Source organism: Epinephelus fuscoguttatus, linkage group LG7 (genome assembly GCF_011397635.1).
Source record: "Epinephelus fuscoguttatus linkage group LG7, E.fuscoguttatus.final_Chr_v1".
Lineage (NCBI taxonomy): Eukaryota > Metazoa > Chordata > Actinopteri > Perciformes > Serranidae > Epinephelus > Epinephelus fuscoguttatus.
In genome coordinates, this window is record NC_064758.1 from 27,967,990 (window position 1) to 27,986,647 (window position 18,658).

An 18,658-nucleotide genomic window follows, 5' to 3' on the forward strand; every position below is an offset into this window, starting at 1 on the left:
CTCAAGTATACCCTTGTTGTGTCTGGTGGCAATTTACGCAACTGAATGCTTCCAGTTACGTGATCGTACTGGCACTGTATTGATCTGTATCCAGTTTAAGGGTGCTGGTATTGCAGTTTTATAAACAATATCCAGGCTTAGAACGATTGTTTTTTTTTTTAAAGGGAACCAAAAATGTTTCAAGGAAGATAATTCATAGCAGAGATGAGAGTTTCTCATAGTTTGCTTTGCTCTGCAGGCTGAAGCTGCTCAGAGTGTGTGTATATGCACAGTGCATGTGTCCTGATTTGTCCGGGTAAATATAATGTATCTCCATATGTTTGGCCGGCATGAGGAGGAGATGCCAACATGTCAAAATATGTTGGTGCCTGCAGGACTGGATCAAACTCCACAAGCCTCTTAGCTGTTTTCCATCATATGGTGCCTCAGAGGGGCATCAGTGTGTGTGTGTGTGTGTGTGTGTGTGTTTTTGTGTGTGTGTGTGTGTGTGTGTGTGTGTGTGTGTGTGTGTGTGTGAGTGCATGTGCGTGCTCCACTTGTGTGTGTTACAGTGAGAGTGAAAAGGATCTAGTTTGTGTTCTTATTTTCCTTTTTATTATTTTCATCCTTTGCAGATTTGCCTCAGATGCGCTGTAACATTTGCGTGTTGCAGAGGTAAAATGAGAACATTGATTTTAGTTACCGCTTAGCCGCTAGTCTCTAGTCCTGCAAGCCAGGCAGTTTGTATAAAACAAAATGAATGTGATGGGAACTGTAACACAATTACTAATGACAAATCACACTCCCTGAATTTCGAGCTCAGCAGAATTACGCACGCGCACACCAACGCATGCACAGATACTTCCACAGGAGGATGTGGATCATATTGGGATTGCTTTAAGATAAATGCTGATTGGATTAATGGCGAAAGATTGTGCAGTTGGATACAGATTCACTGAGGGAGAGATCCGTCAGTTTGGCAGCATCAAGCTGGCGTGCTGCTCCAAATAAAGAAACAGGAGTAGCAGTCAGTTATACTGGAAGTTATTCCAGGAGTTTTGGATAAGCAGCCTTCTCCCTTGTTGACATCAGAAACAGGTGTGAGTCACTTTTGTAGTTAATCAGGAACACGCTATGTATTCTCACGCAAACGCACATGTGTGGTTGGAATGTAGGTGTGTGTATGAGGTGAGTTAGTGGGTTCAAGTAACATTTAGACCACATCCTCTGCTTTTGTTCCACTCTAGTGCCCTATTTGACAGGTTGACCGCTGTTGCTGTGTTATTTAGGTCAGCCCACACTGAGCGGAACAGGCACTAAGCTTCTGGTGAAGTTACCAACAGCAGCTATTAAGCAAATCCAATAATTTTTATAAAGAGATTTCCAATGTGTTATATGGATGCAGTGAGGTCTGGTGCTTAATTGAGGGCTGATGCTGGAGATGTACAACATGGCCGTTCTTGTGAAGGACTTTGTGGTTATTGTGGTGTGCAGGCAATCTAAAATAAAAGCAGAAACTCGGCACTTCCTTTTTACGTGAAGTCTGTGCTGTCTGCAATGCTTCCACACTGTTTGTGCCTTTTTTATTTGACAAACAAATGTATCAAAAAATTATAATGCAGTAGATAATGACTGAAAATGGTACAGCATAATAAGGCATAACAATAACATTGCAATTATTAATGCACAGAAGGCACGAACCAACCAATCATTTCTAATTTATTATCTCAGTTTCTTTCTCCTTTTTTAAATAAGTTGTATTTCTCTCCCTCCTCCTCCTCCTCCTCCTCCTCCTCCTCCTCCTCCCCCATTGTCATGGATTAACTCTCTAATAGTTGGCTTCTCTGGAATGAAGCCCCTTGATGTGTGGTTGGGAAATCCCACTCATTAAGTCACCAAGGCAGATAATCAGTTTGGGCCAGATCAGGTGGAAGAGTGCTTACACCAGAGCAGGCATTAACCTTCCTGCATTGCAAGTTTATCTTTCTGGAACATGGGCACTGTTATATATTGTTTTATAATGTTTCAGCTGGAATGAAGGGAGCAAGATGCTGGTCATGAGTTAAATATTTTGTGAAGATAAGGGCCTCTTCTAAATAGTTGTTTCTATTTTTTGCACTAACTTGGGTTGTTTTGCCTGAGGAGGTACTGTTTTGAGCTGCTGACCATCCCTGCTCTGGTACATTCTTACTAATATCTCTCCCAATCTGCTGGGTAGAAACACTTGTGCTCTCACAGCGTGCCCAAGAATAAAATGACCTAACGTTCTGTCTTTCTCCCCTCTGTCCACAGTGAATGAGTATGTGTTCATGGTCCAAGCCAGAGGGATCCAGATCAGAGAGAACGTGAAGAACATCGGGGCTCAGGTTCTGGAGCAGGTGGTGAGAGGAGCATACAGCATCAATGGCACAGGTAAAAACATACACAGTGATACACCAAGATGTTCCGGTAATGCTTAGCTGTATGTCAGTCAGGAGCACTTTAGTCAAAGAAAACTTTATTTCCATTTGCAGTATTATATTTGGTGGTATGGCTCTGTTCTGGGGCCTCTCTGCCTTTCCTAGGCCTACACAGAAAGCCTCTTCCACGTGCCTTTGCAGAAAGCCTAAGGTGGAGAGAGCACACCTATCTGCCCTTCCACACACCTACGTGGAGAGTCTTAAGGCAGAGAGAGAGCACACCTCTCTGCCCTTTCACATACAAACAAGGAAAACATTTGGGAGAGACAGCAAACCTCCCTGCCCTTCCATGCGCCTACATGGGCAGGGAGAGCAGCAGCAAAGACCCTCCGGTAACAGAACAGAGCAGCATCAATGACAAGCAGAAATGACACTGATAAGTCAGACACAACGTGAAAAGGAGGAGCTGGGGTGGAGGTGGGTTGCAAAGCGGCTTGCAGAGGAAGCAGCAACATTGTGTCCTGCCTGAACTAACACTATGCTCAATTTTTAACTGGACACAAATGCAGTCCCCACCCTGGGTAAACAAAGTAAAGAAAATGAGCTGTTGTAGTCTTACTGGAAGTGATGCATACATGTGTATAGAGCTCATGGCTTAGGCCAAGGTGAAAGAAGGAAGAAAGATAAAAAAAAACAGTTGCAAAACATAAACCACACAGCTAAGGGGTGCACCATGAAGCAACAGTAGTGGGTTAGTGAGCCAGATTTTTCTGTCCTACAAAGGTGTCTCCCCTTTATCCTGGCTAGATCATCATGGTAATGTACGTCACAGACCTAACCTTGTTCTGCATTTGGCTTGAAATCAGCTAAAATCTGCCTTTCACAGCCTTTTTGAGTGGCGTCACTTTATAGTAAATGTCAGTCTGTGAGTGATACAGGTTCCCAGCTGAGGGAGTACGTTATAAATGCACTTCATTCAGCTTTTTGAGCTGTAACCTTACATTAATGCCACTGAACGAAGCTGTGCAGTTACAGTAGCGCTTACTGTATGTGTCACATTGCGTTTTATTTTATTAACTAGGTTGTTGTTGCTCTCACTGAACCACTGAATATTTTTGTAGTGTTCTCTGGTACATTTGCCCTCGCTGGCTCTAAAAGAAGCCTCCTATAAGATCGCAGGTAGCATTATACATTAACAGTTTACCATATTACTAAAAACCAAACCATACCATAATGTTACCACTTTGTTTTCGTGCCTGCTTTACACTGCTGGTATATTAACGCTACAGCTTATACAACACCAATTAGAAAATCTTTTGGTATTCATCACAGATATCATTAAATCACATTAATTTCACTTCAAATTCAGCCAAGAAGAAAACTGATTTCCATCTCTTCTTCATTGTGGGATAGTGTCAGTACACATAAATGCAGTTTTTGAGTATTAAGTTTGCTGCATGATGTTTTAAGTTTAAGAGCTGTGGAATACGCAGCTGTCAGGTTAGAAATAAATGTATTGGTAGCCTAAATTAAGTTTATTAACTTCTGAATTCACAAGATAAGGAGGTTTCTGCCAGCATTCCTCTCACGCCTTCATTTATTTGTTTTTTTGGCAGAAGAAGGGAATGAATTGATTAATTTAACTCATTTTATGAGAACACACACGGAGCCTGAGGGAGAAAACCTGGGTTAACAGAGAAAGTTAATAATGAGCACCTTCGTGGTGCTCATTATCTCTGACTGAGGCCTCAGGGCTTTTTTTAACCTGCTAAGGCAAAGAAAGCCTAGCTTTGTCAAACTTGTTTCAGGGCACAGCCTTCTAGACTTAGTCAGATAAAGACTGGATTAAGTTTCTTCTGATTGTGATTCCAGATTATGCCTATGACTTCAACGTGAGCGAGAGTGATGCTCCTTCCGCCACATACCTCCCTGAGGGCTTCACCTACCTCCCCTCTCAGATTTGCCCTGAGAGGCTGCCCTCCATGAGTGAGTACACTGTTTATGTTCAGATGTCAGTAGCCTTAGATGACCTTAAGGTGAAACAGCTGTTCTTAAGGTTGTCTGAGCCTTTCAAAAGATGTCACCTTAAATGAACTTTCATTGTGCTTCTGTGCACATTTAATTCAATAGACAGGATATTAAGATGGATGACATGAAAGCCAAAACATCTGGGGCCGTATTCACAAAGATTCCTGGCACAAAGAGTTGCTCCTAGTCATGAAATTCTAAGAAAATTCTTATTATTGTGGTGTTTTCTTAAAATTTCCCTTAAAGTTAAGATTAGGTCCATGTAAAGATAAAAGTTGACCTTATATGTATAATATTCTCCAACCCCTGGATGACAGTGAGTGTATAAATGCCACAGATTACATTGTGCAGGGATGATATTTGTGATCGATCTCATTAGAGGTATGCACATATTTCCCACCTGACGCTATAACACTGTAACGCCAGAAATAAAATGATCTCAACACTAAGATATTTTGAAAACTGTAAAAATGCAACAGTGCAGCAGTGATGACTTGAGTCTGTCTCAACTTTCCATCAGCAAAGTGCTCACACTAGCAATGACAACACTTTCACAATCAGCAGTTCATTTCATTGGCAGGCTCACAATAGGGTGTGTCTGTGACAACCAATCACATTTTTAAAACAATGCATCATACCTAGCAATGGGGTCAACCACACACCATCACTAGAATAAAAGTTTCTGTCCCTTCCTTGCTCAGATTTGCTGTGAGAGTTGTTTACTAAAAAAAATTAGGCTAAGTTAGGGGCTCACTGGAAGTGTTCTCAGAATGTTTGTGAATACGGCCCCTGGATATCCCCCCTGGTGGCTGGTTTCAGTATAGGTCATAAGCCCCTCCCCCTTCATGTTGACAGATGAGACATTGGCCAAACTAAAAACTCAAAAGTACAAGTCAATAAAATTTTCCCCAAATGGTGTTTTTTGTGAATCTATGTAGCTCCTATCACGTTGATGTTTGTTCAAGTGTTAATGTTTGGTTTCAATTAGTTATCTGACGCTATTAAAAAGTGGTTTGACGGCATGATTGACAGCTGTCGATACTGCGGCTCCACTCCTCGATCCCTACTGTGCAGACTCTGGTTCCAGATGTCACCAGAGCAAGATGGCAAAGCCCATGTCCGGGATATTTTGGCTTCGTTTTTGCACAGTGGGAGGAAGTGGAGACTTGTCGTCCATATTTATATACAGTCTATTATTTGATCTAGTAATGAGTACTGAAATGGTCGAGACCACGTGTTTTCTGTCAGCTTTGATTGACGATGCATGCACATATGTTGTAATGGCACAGAGTAGCTTAACCCAGCAGTTTATGCCCCCAGATTAGGCAGCTGTTACAGGCTTTGATGAGTGTTGTTCTTTTTCCCCTCCTCCCTCCCTCTCTATACTTTTTCCCATTGTCCTCTATTTACTATTTCATCTTATTCACATGCACGACTCTCTCTCTGTCTTTTTTCCTCATGGCTTTTTCTGGCTTCCTGCAATCCGTGTCCTCTGTCTGTCCCTCTACCCCTCCCCCACACACAGAGGGCAGGTTACAGGTGAATATGAGTGAGGTGTCTTTGGAGGAGGTGGAGAGATCCTTGCTGGAGGAAGAGCCTAACATGGTCCCAGGAGGCTACTGGAAGCCCAAAGACTGTTTACCTCGCTGGAAGGTAAGTGCGGATGTGTGTGTGTGTGTGTGTGTGTGTTAGAAGGACTGTTGACTGAAAAGCACTGTTGAACACAGTTAAGCGGAGAAACATAATGCAGAAGATCCCATACGGTGCACAAGGGGCTCACTGAACGAGTTTAGTATGAAAATGATCTCTATCTCAACCCAACTGAACACCTACGGGAGATTTATGAGCAGTGTGTCAGACGCCAGTGCACATACAGTAACTGGCATGTCTGACACATGTCCCAGTATGTGCCACAAACATGCGTTTACATTAGTTGCCTCTTTGTTCTGTTGCTCACTGTGTGAAATCAGGATGATCCGGTTGTTCTGTCTGACATTCAGACGCATAAAGAAGCAGGCGAAACATGAATTCAGCCCGTTCAATGTGCTTTCCAGTTTCAGTTTGAACCAGCCTCCTCTACTATGTGCTCATTTTTATCACTCTTTTTTTTGGTCCAACAGAGCAATCTTGCCTGCCATCTGTGTGTCTGTCTCACATTCATTCGCCCTGAGGGACTGTGAATGCTCTGACAACCAAATCTCTCCCTCTTTCTCTCTCCCTCCCTCCCTCCCTCTCATTAGCCAGCAATCTCTCTCTCATCTACCTCTATAGTTTCTCTCGTAGCCATTGTTGTTTTCCATTTCGTCGCTTCCTGTGACAGTTTGCTTTTTAGCGAGCTTCAAAAGAAACTTAAAAAACGGGGATTGTCATAGCTACGGCTCTATGGGGAAAAATAAACACCTTTTACAGACATTTAGCACCTCAGTGCGTCTATGATTGATGCGTGCCAGATCTCATTTTGGAAATGAGATTTTAAGAACCTGACACACTTTTGTTGTGAGTCATGATAGTAATTGGTGTTTTTTGGTATCGTCTTCACCCACACTTTCACATTTACCTACCGCTGAGAGATCACAACTCTCGGAAACATTCACTTGTGCAAACAGTGCAGTGTACTTTGTTGTGCAGAATATGTCCCCATACATTTGCAAAAATCTCCATGTGTTTGCAAGTGCATGTCATTTCATACGAGACGGCTGTGGCCCAGGAGGTAGAGCTTGTCATCTACCAACCGGAAGGTGTCAAACCTCAAATTGTGTTGTGTGAATGTTAACTGCCATCAGTGTATGAATAGGTTGGCTTTGAGTGATCAGAAGACTAGAGAGGCACTATGTAACTGCAAGTCCATTTACTATGTCTGTTTTATTCTAATCCATTTTGTGTCCCTTAGGTGGCAATCCTAGTCCCGTTCAGAAACCGACATGAACACTTACCCATTCTCCTGAGACACCTGGTGCCAGTGCTGAAAAAACAGAGACTCCAGTTTGCCTTTTATGTCATAGAGCAGGTATGCACACACCTACTCACACAGTCATTGACATATTCCTCTGTGTAACATCAAAACAATTTGCAGACAGTGAGCTTACTTCACAGGTGGTGGCAATGTCTCTGTTTTACAGCAGAAAGTGGATTGACAGTTATTTTAATTGCAGATTAACATGTTGTCTATTTTCTCAATTAATCAATTAGTTGTTTGGTCAATAAAATGTCTCCTCTATTATGTTGATTTTTCAACAATGCAAAGATTTTTATTTTATATTGAAAGAGGAGTAAAGAAACCAGAAAATATCCACATGCTAGAAGCTGGAATCAGAAAATTGTTTATTTTTTTCTCAAACCAATTAATCAATTATCAAATTAGTTGGCATAATAGTTGATAACTAATCAATTAATTGAGTTGCAGCTCTAGTGAACATGACAAGCTTTTGCATAAACAACCTCTTTGTTTTCCACAGGGAGGCACGGAGCCATTTAACCGAGCCATGTTGTTCAACGTGGGCTACAAGGAGGCCATGAAGGACCTGGACTGGGACTGCCTGGTCTTCCACGACGTGGACCACCTCATGGAGAACGACAGGAACTATTACGGCTGCACAGACATGCCCCGACACTTTGCGGTCAAACTCGACAAGTACTCCTACATGTGAGTCCCGGTTCTGTCTCCGCGGGCGTATACTGTAAATGTATTCCTTACTTAATGTGAAGTTTAATATGTGTAATTGTCCCTCCAAGGCTTCCGTATAATGAGTTCTTTGGTGGTGTCAGTGGCCTGACGGTGAAGCAGTTCAAAAAGATTAATGGATTTCCTAATGCATTCTGGGGCTGGGGAGGAGAGGACGATGACCTCTGGAACAGGTGAGGAGAACACACACACACACACACACACACACACACACAGACACACGCAGACACACACTGCTGCAGCATGAGGCAGTCAGCATCGTTGACATTAGGCGTGCCAGAGAGATGGGTTCGGACAGTTGGCACATAACAAGCTTTTGTATTAGTTTTGTGTTATTTTCCTCCTTCCTTTGCCACACTGCATCGCCGCCACTCCCCCTCCCACGCAGCTCACAGGCAGCTGTACACACTCAGGGCTCAGTATACACTGCATACTCTGACTGATTGTTTCTGTGTGTAATGATCCCTTTTGTGTGTCGTTATTATAAAACCTTTCCCTCTTGTATTTTTACATTACACCACTGTGTACACTGTGGACTAATGAGCATTGTTATATTTGTGTAGGGTGCAGTTTGCCAATTACAGCGTAAGCAGACCACATGGAGAGCAGGGACGCTACATGTCAATTCCGCATCACCATCGCGGGGAGGTCCAGTTCCTGGGAAGGTTGGTGTCTGTGCATGCACACACACACACACACACGCACACGCACACGCACACGCACACACACACACACACACACACACGTTGGTTAAAAGCAGGAGCTGATGAACGAATCTCAGGCTCATGTGGTGTAAGCCAGTCACATGAAAAGCCAGAGCAGTGACTTTGAGAGAATTTCAACTCTTTTAAAGACTTTGCATGTGATTGGCTTGTGCGCTTCAGGGCTGAATTCCAATCGTGCTCCCTCCGCTCACATTCTGAGTGACTTAAATCAGTCCAGGGTTTAAAAGTTTCTTTCATTTGTTCATAAAAAACTTAAAGGAGCAGATGCTACAAATACTTCTCCAAAATAAAACTTGCCTTTATGATTCTTTTGTGAAAGTGTCAGGAGTAATCTAGTGCAGAGATCTGCTGAAAATTCATCTTGTGCTGTGCAGCGAACAGCTACAATAACACCGACAACAGCAGCACCTCATTTACCACATATAATTAAAGTGCTCTACATATCACAAGGTGCAGCATTCTCGCACACAGAGGTTCAGTTATTTTTGTTCACACTTTGTTTAACTGGTAGGAACAAACGATCTGCGAGCACAGCTGGTTCGGAGCGATAGCACCCTGCACTTTCTGTCTGATGATAAGAGCTCATATACATAAAATAGAGGATGTGGGCTAAATCTCTAATTAGCACTTGCCCCTCCCTCAACACTCAGGACTCATCGTCAAGCAGTCTTGCGGCTGTCGAGCAATCTTACAGTCACTGACAATGAAACATATTAGGCAATAGTGCAGGAAGTTAAAACCATGGAAATAAATGTCACTTTCTGTCTACAGCACAGACACTCTGTTTTACATGCCTGTATGATGATGAAACCTGTTCCTCTACATATTGCCTCATTATTTGTTAATGTTCAGGTGCCAGTTACTGTTAGTTGTCTAACTCGCTTGGTGTTGCACTGGGTGCAGAGCTGTTACCCACTGTTTTTATCTCTCCTTCACTGATTTATTGATTGCTTGTTCTGGCAGGTATAGTCTACTACGCCACTCAAAGGAGAGACAGAAAGTGGATGGCCTCAACAACCTAAACTACTCCCCCCTAGTGTCCAGGAGGCCTCTCTACACCAACATCACGGTCAGCTTGAGCAGAAAGCTTGCACCCATAGCTGACTACTGACGTAGGAACAGCTGGACTGCAAAAACACCTGGGAATCAAAGTCCTCTGGGACATCAGCCATATCTCACCAGTTGCAGCACTGCTTAGGACTTTTTAGTTGATTGATTCTTTGCTTTTTTTTCTTTTGTTTGTATGCAAAAAATATATATATACAGGAGACTCAAATAAGTATGTTGGATAAATCTTAAAAAAGAAATTAAGGATAAATGCTGCACTTGCTTGTGCCACAGTCCATCACTCCTCTCATCTGGGCTTATCTAGTCTTCAGTCTCCACATGCCTTTTGCACCATTTTGGCCTTCAGCATCCATTCATCCATCCATTTTCTTATTCAGTCAAAGATTAACTCAGCCCTACACAATTGTACTTGTTAATGAAAATAGGTCATGATACAAGAACACACGCACACACACATGCACACAACAGTTTGACTAACACGTGCTGACCTGGTCCCTGAGGCTTTGATTTACTTTTTTTTTTTTTTTTACTTTGCTCTTGCACTTCTTCTTTTCATAAATGCAGTAAGCCTGTGAAAACATTTGCATGCACACACACACACACACACGACCACACAACAACTTTTAACCGCATGGACTCTTGCAGCTGGTTCTGCAGAAGGTTTGCCAAATCTACAAGTGAAGAGAGCGAGAGAAAATGCTATGACGAGTGAGTGTTTTCAGTCATGTATACTGTATGTGAAATAGTCTATCCTAACCTTAGAGAATATTAATACCTTAATCATCTCTCACCGACTATATTTTGTCCTGTGAACATACCATTTTAAAGACTGTGATGTTTGTGTTTGCATAGTTGCATTGGATGTTCTGGCTGCCTGCATGTGGCTGTATGTTGGAGAGCAATGCTTCTCCTATTAGCAATAAGCTGTAATATCAGACAGCAGAACTTAGACCTGACTTCCTCACTATACAGATGCAATAGCACGGGTGCTAGCATACCCTGATTGGACGACAGAAAAGGAATGACTGCGTATGCAAACTTCACATTCAACATACCTTTGCCTAAGCAAACATGCCACCCGTTTTCAAACCCGTGTGTGTCTGCGTGCGTGTCTGTGTGTGTATATAAGTGAGGGAGAGCTATGCAAATGGCCTGTATGTATCCTGTTGTCAGTGTAAGGTCTTCAGGGTGACCTCCAGGAGACTTCACCCCTGAATCTGTGACCGACTGACCTCACTTTGTGTGCGGTGTGCAAGTCCAGGCCAGGGAGAGATAAACAGTTTTATTTTTTAGATCCCACATCCTTAATGTTTACTCACCTTCTTCTTCTTCTTCTTCTTCTTTTTTTTTTCCGGGAGAATTGGAGGTAGAGAATACTTGATTGCTGTCACCGTCACTTGTGTTTACAGAAGCTTTTGCTTTGTTATTTTTCAGATTGACTAGTGTTTGTAATACTGTTTGCCAGCCCTCCTCCACTGTGGGTGCTGTGAGAACTGTATCTCTACAACAACCAATCTAATGGCTGCCTTTATTTTTTTAACTGAAACTTCTTTACCTAGACGAGGATAGGACAAAATGCTTATCTTATACATCAGGTGTTAAACCACTGATTAGCTTTGTTGGCTTGTTGCCAGGCTTTGGCCAGTGAGGTTGTTTGTGTAAATCAGACTTCAGGATGTTGGTCTAAGTCGAGTTTCCGGTTCGGTGGCATGCAGTCTAACACTGTGCATTGACACAGACTGACAGCACTCTCGCAGTACACAGCAGTTGCTATAATGTTCCCTTCTCTGGTTTGTGTGTTTGACAGTGTTGATTTTGAGTAAAATATCCCAATACTGTAAATGTAGTTCCTTTTTAAAGAAACAAAAACATACAGACACTCTCTCCTCACTGTCTGTCCTCTAGTCATGCAGCTACTTCATTTCACACAAATCGCCTTGTATGCATTTCTTAAGATGTATCTTTTCGGGGGGAAACGTGGGTGGTTGACAAACTGTTGTGTTCCCACAATGAAATAAGAAGTAAAGAGGCTGGACCTCGTTTTATTTATTTGATCTTTTATGAATTATTTTCTGTAATTGTTCAGTTTTAATTTTTTTTTTCTTGCGGTTGATGTGATGATGTAGTAGGTGACATATGACAGACTGTGTTAGATGCACTGAAACTTGTAGTAATGTGTATTTATGTGGGATTGTGAGGTTCAGGTCTGTGTAAATGGGTAGGCGTTCCATTTCATTTCGATGAAACCGAACGCGACCTGTAGCCTGGTGTGTATTAATCTGCTGAACAGACACGTTGGAGGCGGCCATTTTGTGTGACAACCACAGGAAGAGCAAGACACCTAATCAGAAGAATGCTAGTGGCCATTTTCTTCCACCGGGCACCTCCTTTTATACTAATTGATAATCAATGGTGCTGACCTTCCAGAGCTCCCTGTGAGGGAGTCTCTACGTGCTTACTGGAAGCCAATCTCAACATCGTAAAGGCAAGTATTGACAGGCAAAACATCCCTCCAACCTGCACATAAGTGGCATAGATATCCAGTGATTTTTACATCCATACATTAAGGAAAAAAAAAAAAACAAAAAAAAACCTGCTGCCTTTTCATCCTGCCAGGTGAAGCTAATTTGTGTTTTTGTTGCTCTGGTTCATCACCACAAACAGAAGCACGTGTTTACCTCCTAGCCAATCACCCAGGAGGTGCCCGGTGGAAGTCGTGGTCAGTGGCGGCATTTGTGTTAAGTTTTCTTTTCCATGTGTGTTTGAGTGAAATGGCTAAACCTTACAGAGGTCTAACTGTCCTCCATCTAGACTTTGAGGTGTTTTTTTTTTAATTTGTTTTATTTTGTTTTCCAGCACTGATATGAAATGATTTATAGTGACCTGGTTGTGGAAAACACAACAGGTGTTTTTTCTAGTTCTTGACACTTACATGACACACTGTATATTATCCTTTCTTTTTTTTTCATTGCTTTAAATTAAAAGCTAGATGGACATATAGCAAAAGCCAAATGGTTTTAGTTTTTGAGTGTTCGGGTGAAGTTTCAGACCTGGAGTGACCTCTCAATATAGAGAGGCCCTCTGGATGACGTATATACTCTTAGAGTCAGTATTAGGCTCTATACTCCACAATATAGAACGAGCAGCTTCATCAGCCATAATCAACAAGATGGGTTTTCTGACTACTAGACAGGTTTGTCCACTCTGATGAAGTAACAGGAGCAAATCAGTCAGTGCTCTCTTGCTTTTTGTTTAAACCAGGAAATGGTTTTTCGGTTTGTGATGAGAGCATGCTGGCTCGTCTTGTCCCTGTTATATGTATATATACTGTACACGGTCTCGATCTAGACCAAGACCAAGCCTGCTGCTCACTAACGAGGCTTCATCGTACCATAATCTCACCTGCTCTGATCCATTCTGTACCAGTTTAAATGAAGGGACCATTTTTTGGGCATCTGACAAGACTGGCAGCCTTAAAGCTTCTTAATTTATTGCAGTGGGTTTTATTGTTTTGTTGTTTTTTTTCACACAAATTTTTTTCCTTTTTATAAGCAAAAATATTTAAATATGAAAAAAGTGCATATCAAGAAAAACGATCATTGTAAATATTGTGTGTAGTGTTTTAGAAATTCTATAAGGTCTTAAATCACTACAGATGCTAGCATAAAGAACAAGGCTTTTGGAGGGATTTGGCTGGGGGTTTATCCAGTGCCATTTAAATGCTAGTGAAGCTTACACAGCGACATCAATGTTTTTACATCACCGCTTCCCAGCACAGCCTTTTTGTTGAAATTAAAAATATATCCCATGAATCTTAGATTCCTCTCACAATCTCCGAGGTGTTCTGCATTCCAGAGGCCTCCCTATACTTAATATGCTGGAGCAGTAGAAGAGACATATCATGGCAGACATTGGCATCAATCTTCAGATGAAGTTCTGTGTCCTTGTTTCTGCGTGTGATGTCACTTTGATAGTGACAGCAGTTGGGGTAAGGTGTAGGTCAAAGGAAAGCACTGCGGGATAGCAATGTGTCAGCCAAAAACACCATATGCTTACAATGCAATGAAACACAGGCACCCAAACCAGCGACACAATCTACTCTAAAATCTACAGAGATTCATTTTTTTGTATGAAAGTTAATTATTAAAAAAACAAACAGATACAGATGACTAAATTTAAAATATTTCTTCTCTGATTGTAAGGAGAGCAGCTCTCCTTGAATTGAAGCCATTTGAAGCCACTTGTCAAAACTTGATGTCAGCCTTATGTGGATCTGTTTGTGTATCGGCATATTATCTTTTGATTATTGAAATTTGTATGATGGAGATTTTCTTTTATACCATCATTGTTATTGTCAGAGTACACCAATAAAACGAAACTTGTAAAGATACAGTACCCAGTCACTGTCTGTGTTTTTGTTCTGTGTTGACGTCCGTTTGCTTTCAGTGTGCTTGCCTGGAACCGCTGCCTCTGGCCCAGGCATTTCCTCAAAGCTTGGTCAGTGGCTGCATTTCAAATATTCAGAATAATAATGTGGTTATAGTGCACACTACAACTGCTGCACGGAAAGCAAGCTTGCACACACAGGCATGCTTCCTGTTAAGGGACATTTACTTTACACTTCATTACTTAAACAAAAGGCAGAGCACAAACTGGCCACAGTTACAGCATGAGCTGCCAGAGAAAGGACTCTACTGAGAGTATTATACTGTCCCTACCAACATCCAGTGACTACTGAATTGTATCTAGCAATAATTTTGATCAAAATGTATACAGTAAGGGACAGTGCATTTTATCTTTCAGTACCTTGGAGTTGAAATTAATGACCACCTAAGTTTCAAGAAAAAGAAGTCCAACGTATCCTCAAGATGTTCTGCAAATATGTCTTGAAGGGCATTCTGTCCTTTGGCTTGATCTACACCTTTGGGAATATGTTCAAGGTTACGCCAAACTCTAGGAGATGATCAAGGCAGTGAGTAGGATCATCAGCAGAAGAGCTGTACAATGACCTTATTCTTAGAAAGGCTAATCAGATTCTCAATGATCCCACCCGAGGGAGTAGCAGGTCAAACGGCAGAGTCCTGCAGCAGAAATTAGAACAACAAGGTCAAATCATCATCATCATACAACATGAGCTTGATCCTGTGGGAAAGCCTTCCATCCGCTTAAAGGGAAATTTCGGTTTATTTCAACCTGTATCCTATCATCCTAAATTTGTTTCAAGTGACTAGTGACATAGAAATAATAGTTAGCATGTTAGCTGTTAGCCTAGATACAGCTGGGGCGCATGGTAGCGTCAGACCTGTTAAAACGTAAGTGAACGGGCATACTTCAAGTGCAAAGTTAGTCCACTAAACAAGCTTTTTTTCCACAAAGACCGCCTCATATCGTTAGGATAAATGTCAGAGAACATATAGAAAACGACATGTAAAAGTGTTGTCTTACCTTACCGGTGTGGTGCCATGTTTGTTTAAAATATAGCTCTGCTTTCCAAAGCGCGGCCGAAATATCGCGAGAACAAGCAGCAACAGCTGGAAGGCAGAACCGGACAGTAGCCTGAAAAGTTCATTCATTTATTTTATGAAAGATTTATAGAATAATGGCTGACTTTTTGCCAGACTTCAACTTTGTGGAGGAGGAATTTGATCTTGCAGAGTTTGATGGCCGCCCTTACTTATTTGAGCCAGAATACACTGACGAAGAGCTTCATGAAATTGAAGAACGGAGGAGGAGAGAGAGAGAGGTGCAACAGGTAGAGGACGACAGAGGAGGAATGGCTGCTGCAAGGTTGCGTAGCTCTAGAGATTGGTGGTGTACCTGTGAATGCAGCCTTATTTTCAAGGTCTGGATGTGACCGAGGACGAGACACCTCCACCTGGAGTAGTATCCAGCTGGGCTTTATCTAGAGCTGGCAAGATTTCAGGCACGGTATGAGATCGCTGCTTGTTCTCGCGATATTTCGGCCGCGTTTTGGAAAGCAGAGCTAAATGGTAAACAAACATGGCAGCACACCAATAAGATAAGACAACACGTTTACATGTCGTTTTCTATATGTTCTCTGACATTTATCCTAATGATATGAGGCGGTCTTTGTGGAAAAAAAGCTTGTTTAGTGGACTAACTTTGCACTTGAAGTATGCCCGTTCACTTACATCTGACGCTACTATGCTCCCCGGCTGTATCTAGGCTAATGGCTAACATGCTAACTATTATTTTTATGTCACTAGTCACTTGAAACAAATTTAGGATGATAGGATACAGGTTGAAATAAACCGAAATTTCCCTTTAACCGCATCTCCTGTCTCAGATCCCTCTGGTATACCATACACACGCATGTTGTTTCGTCTCATGAAGTTTTCCAGGTTCTAACACCTTTCTTCCATCTGACGGTCTCACTGCATGAGATATCGGAGGAGCCGGTCTGCGCGGTCACCCCTGTCCTCCACCACGCCGACACAGTTCTAGGCCTCTGTCATTCTGTCTCCCAGGCCCCGAACCGTCGGCTCTAAATAGGATATTGTAGATTGTGTCCTCTCAAAGCCATCTTTCACCTCATTCCTGAAGTGTCGAATTTCCGCCCATACTGTATCTGCAAACTCTTGATCTGGCTGCACTGTTGGGTTAGCAAGTTTTTTCTTTTACAGAGACATTCCCAACTTAAATGATGAAGAAAAGGCATAAAATAGTGCATAAAAAAATCACCAGAATGCATGAAATGAAGTGTTTGATGCTCAGAATTTCCTGCTGGATGACCCCCATGACTGCCCACTTAGTGACAGTAGTAGGAGTGGGGGAAAAATTGATACAGCTTAGTATCACAATATTTTGCGTGACAATATTGTTCCATTACACGGATGCCAAGTATCAATCATTTAGTACATACATCATTCATTTTTGCAAATACACATTTTAATACATCTTTTGGTACTAGAGTAATGAAATCAATTGCTTTTTCAGTCCACTAGGTGGTGCTGATGTTTTTCTTCCTGGTGAGGTCAGCAGAGGGCTCAGTCAGCGGCATTTGGCAGGAAGTTCATCAAAACAAAGATGGATGCAGCGGAGAAAGAAATCTGAAATGTGCCGTTAGTGTTTGAATCAAACATCTGGACTTATTTTGGATTTTTTTAACACGGAAGGAAAGAAGGACTTGGATATGACACATGCAATTTGCAAGCAGTGTCATATGAGAATACTCCGCGAATACTACTAACATGAGGGCTCACCTTACCCTCAACCACCCAGAGATAGTGTTAAGGCCCATTTATGCTCAACGTTAAATATGGATCCGGATACGGACGGAGCCTTCTGTCCATGCTCCGCGTTCATTTCGCCCGTATTTCTGCACGTTTCCATAAAGCTTACGGATACGGGCCAAACGGAGCAGTACCACCGGGAACCGTGGGGGCAGTGTTATTGTCACTACCCGATATGTAGCTCTAGTGAGACACGAAGAAGAAATAACAATTCAATTTCTCTCATCGACAGTAAGAGAAAAGAATTCTCCGTCCTCCAGTCTTGATGTATTTAACGGCCTCACCGACCACCGCCTCCTACAACGCTGCCTCTGTTTTTGTCTTTTATGCAAGAGGTAAATTATCATTATCTCCTCCACAGTCGCCATGTTTGTTTTTGAGTTTGTTGTCGTCATAAACTTTTGTCTCTGGGCTGCCCCCTGGTGGATATATTGATTAACATCCATGCCAACATAAAGGATGCATGTAAGTATGTGGGCAGTGACGGTAACATCGTTTGAAACGGACGTATACATTTTTGTACGTAAAGGGATCATAAACGGGCCTTTAGCCGCTGACGGCCAAGCTAACGCTATATCAACTCTGCTGAAAAATCTGCCAACACTACACACTCTTGCGCTTGTGACAAAAGCTTGACAAAACTAACATCCAACTCTGAGAGAGCTATTAAATAACACAGTCCATTACCTATTTCATGTGCAACTAAATCGAAATATATTGTATTGCAATACTCAGCATATCGCAATAATGCAATAATATCGTATCGTGACCTAAATATCGTGATAATATAGTGTCATGAGTCCTCGACAATTTCCACCCCTAGACAATAGGTAAGTTTGATTGAGCATGTCTAAGAGGATCTACTATCAAATTTCAAAATATTTCTCACTTCAACGTCACATAATGACAGAAACTGTTTGAGAGCCCTGTAAAAATATCTTTATTCTGAAGACTTAACGCCTGCATGAGCTCTGAGGGGCTGAAAGCAGAACACTCTCGTCCAAACATAGGATTATTGTGTGTGTTTTTGGCGCTGACACCAAGCTGTGGCTCTGATGGTCCACAGTCACCAACAAGAGCCCTCTGTTTTACTACGCTTCTTTTAATAGCCCCACTTTCCACTCTTATCTCTCTGACAGCTTGTATGTGTGTATGTGAGCATGTACACATCCGGAGCCTGAGACAAAGATGACGCTTGTTGGGGATCGTCTGGCCTGTCAGCCAGAGACGGAAAAACACAGAGCAGAAGGAGATGCTTTGACGAGAGGTCACGTAAGATTCATTGAATCAGAGCAGCTCCAGCCCTGTGGCACTTAGCACATTAACTCCGCATCTCCGCTAGTTAACAGAAGTGACAGCTGATAATTTAATTATGCTCTCGGAAAGAGAAATGCTAAATGGCAGGGATGGGATATCTACATGTGACTTTAAATGCATTCCACAGAATTTGTGCATCACTTCCCACACTAAACGTAAGGGAAAAGACGGCCATGGCAGTAATTCATGCATTGTGCTGCATTTGAA

The 18,658-nt window shown here is 42.1% G+C and overlaps 1 protein-coding gene across 1 annotated transcript in view; it reads left to right on the top strand.

Moving 5' to 3' along the window:
- Window positions 1-14,271, top strand: part of b4galt5 (UDP-Gal:betaGlcNAc beta 1,4- galactosyltransferase, polypeptide 5) — a 38,154-nt gene extending 23,883 nt beyond the window's left edge. The window contains exons 2-9 of the mRNA XM_049580033.1: window positions 2,272-2,391; window positions 4,251-4,364; window positions 5,932-6,059; window positions 7,297-7,413; window positions 7,862-8,049; window positions 8,139-8,261; window positions 8,652-8,753; window positions 9,777-14,271. Coding sequence (XP_049435990.1) covers window positions 2,272-2,391; window positions 4,251-4,364; window positions 5,932-6,059; window positions 7,297-7,413; window positions 7,862-8,049; window positions 8,139-8,261; window positions 8,652-8,753; window positions 9,777-9,924 — 1,040 coding nt within the window. The 3' untranslated portion in view covers window positions 9,925-14,271. The remainder of the gene's footprint in view (window positions 1-2,271; window positions 2,392-4,250; window positions 4,365-5,931; window positions 6,060-7,296; window positions 7,414-7,861; window positions 8,050-8,138; window positions 8,262-8,651; window positions 8,754-9,776) is intronic.
- The last annotated feature ends 4,387 nt before the right edge of the window (window positions 14,272-18,658 follow it).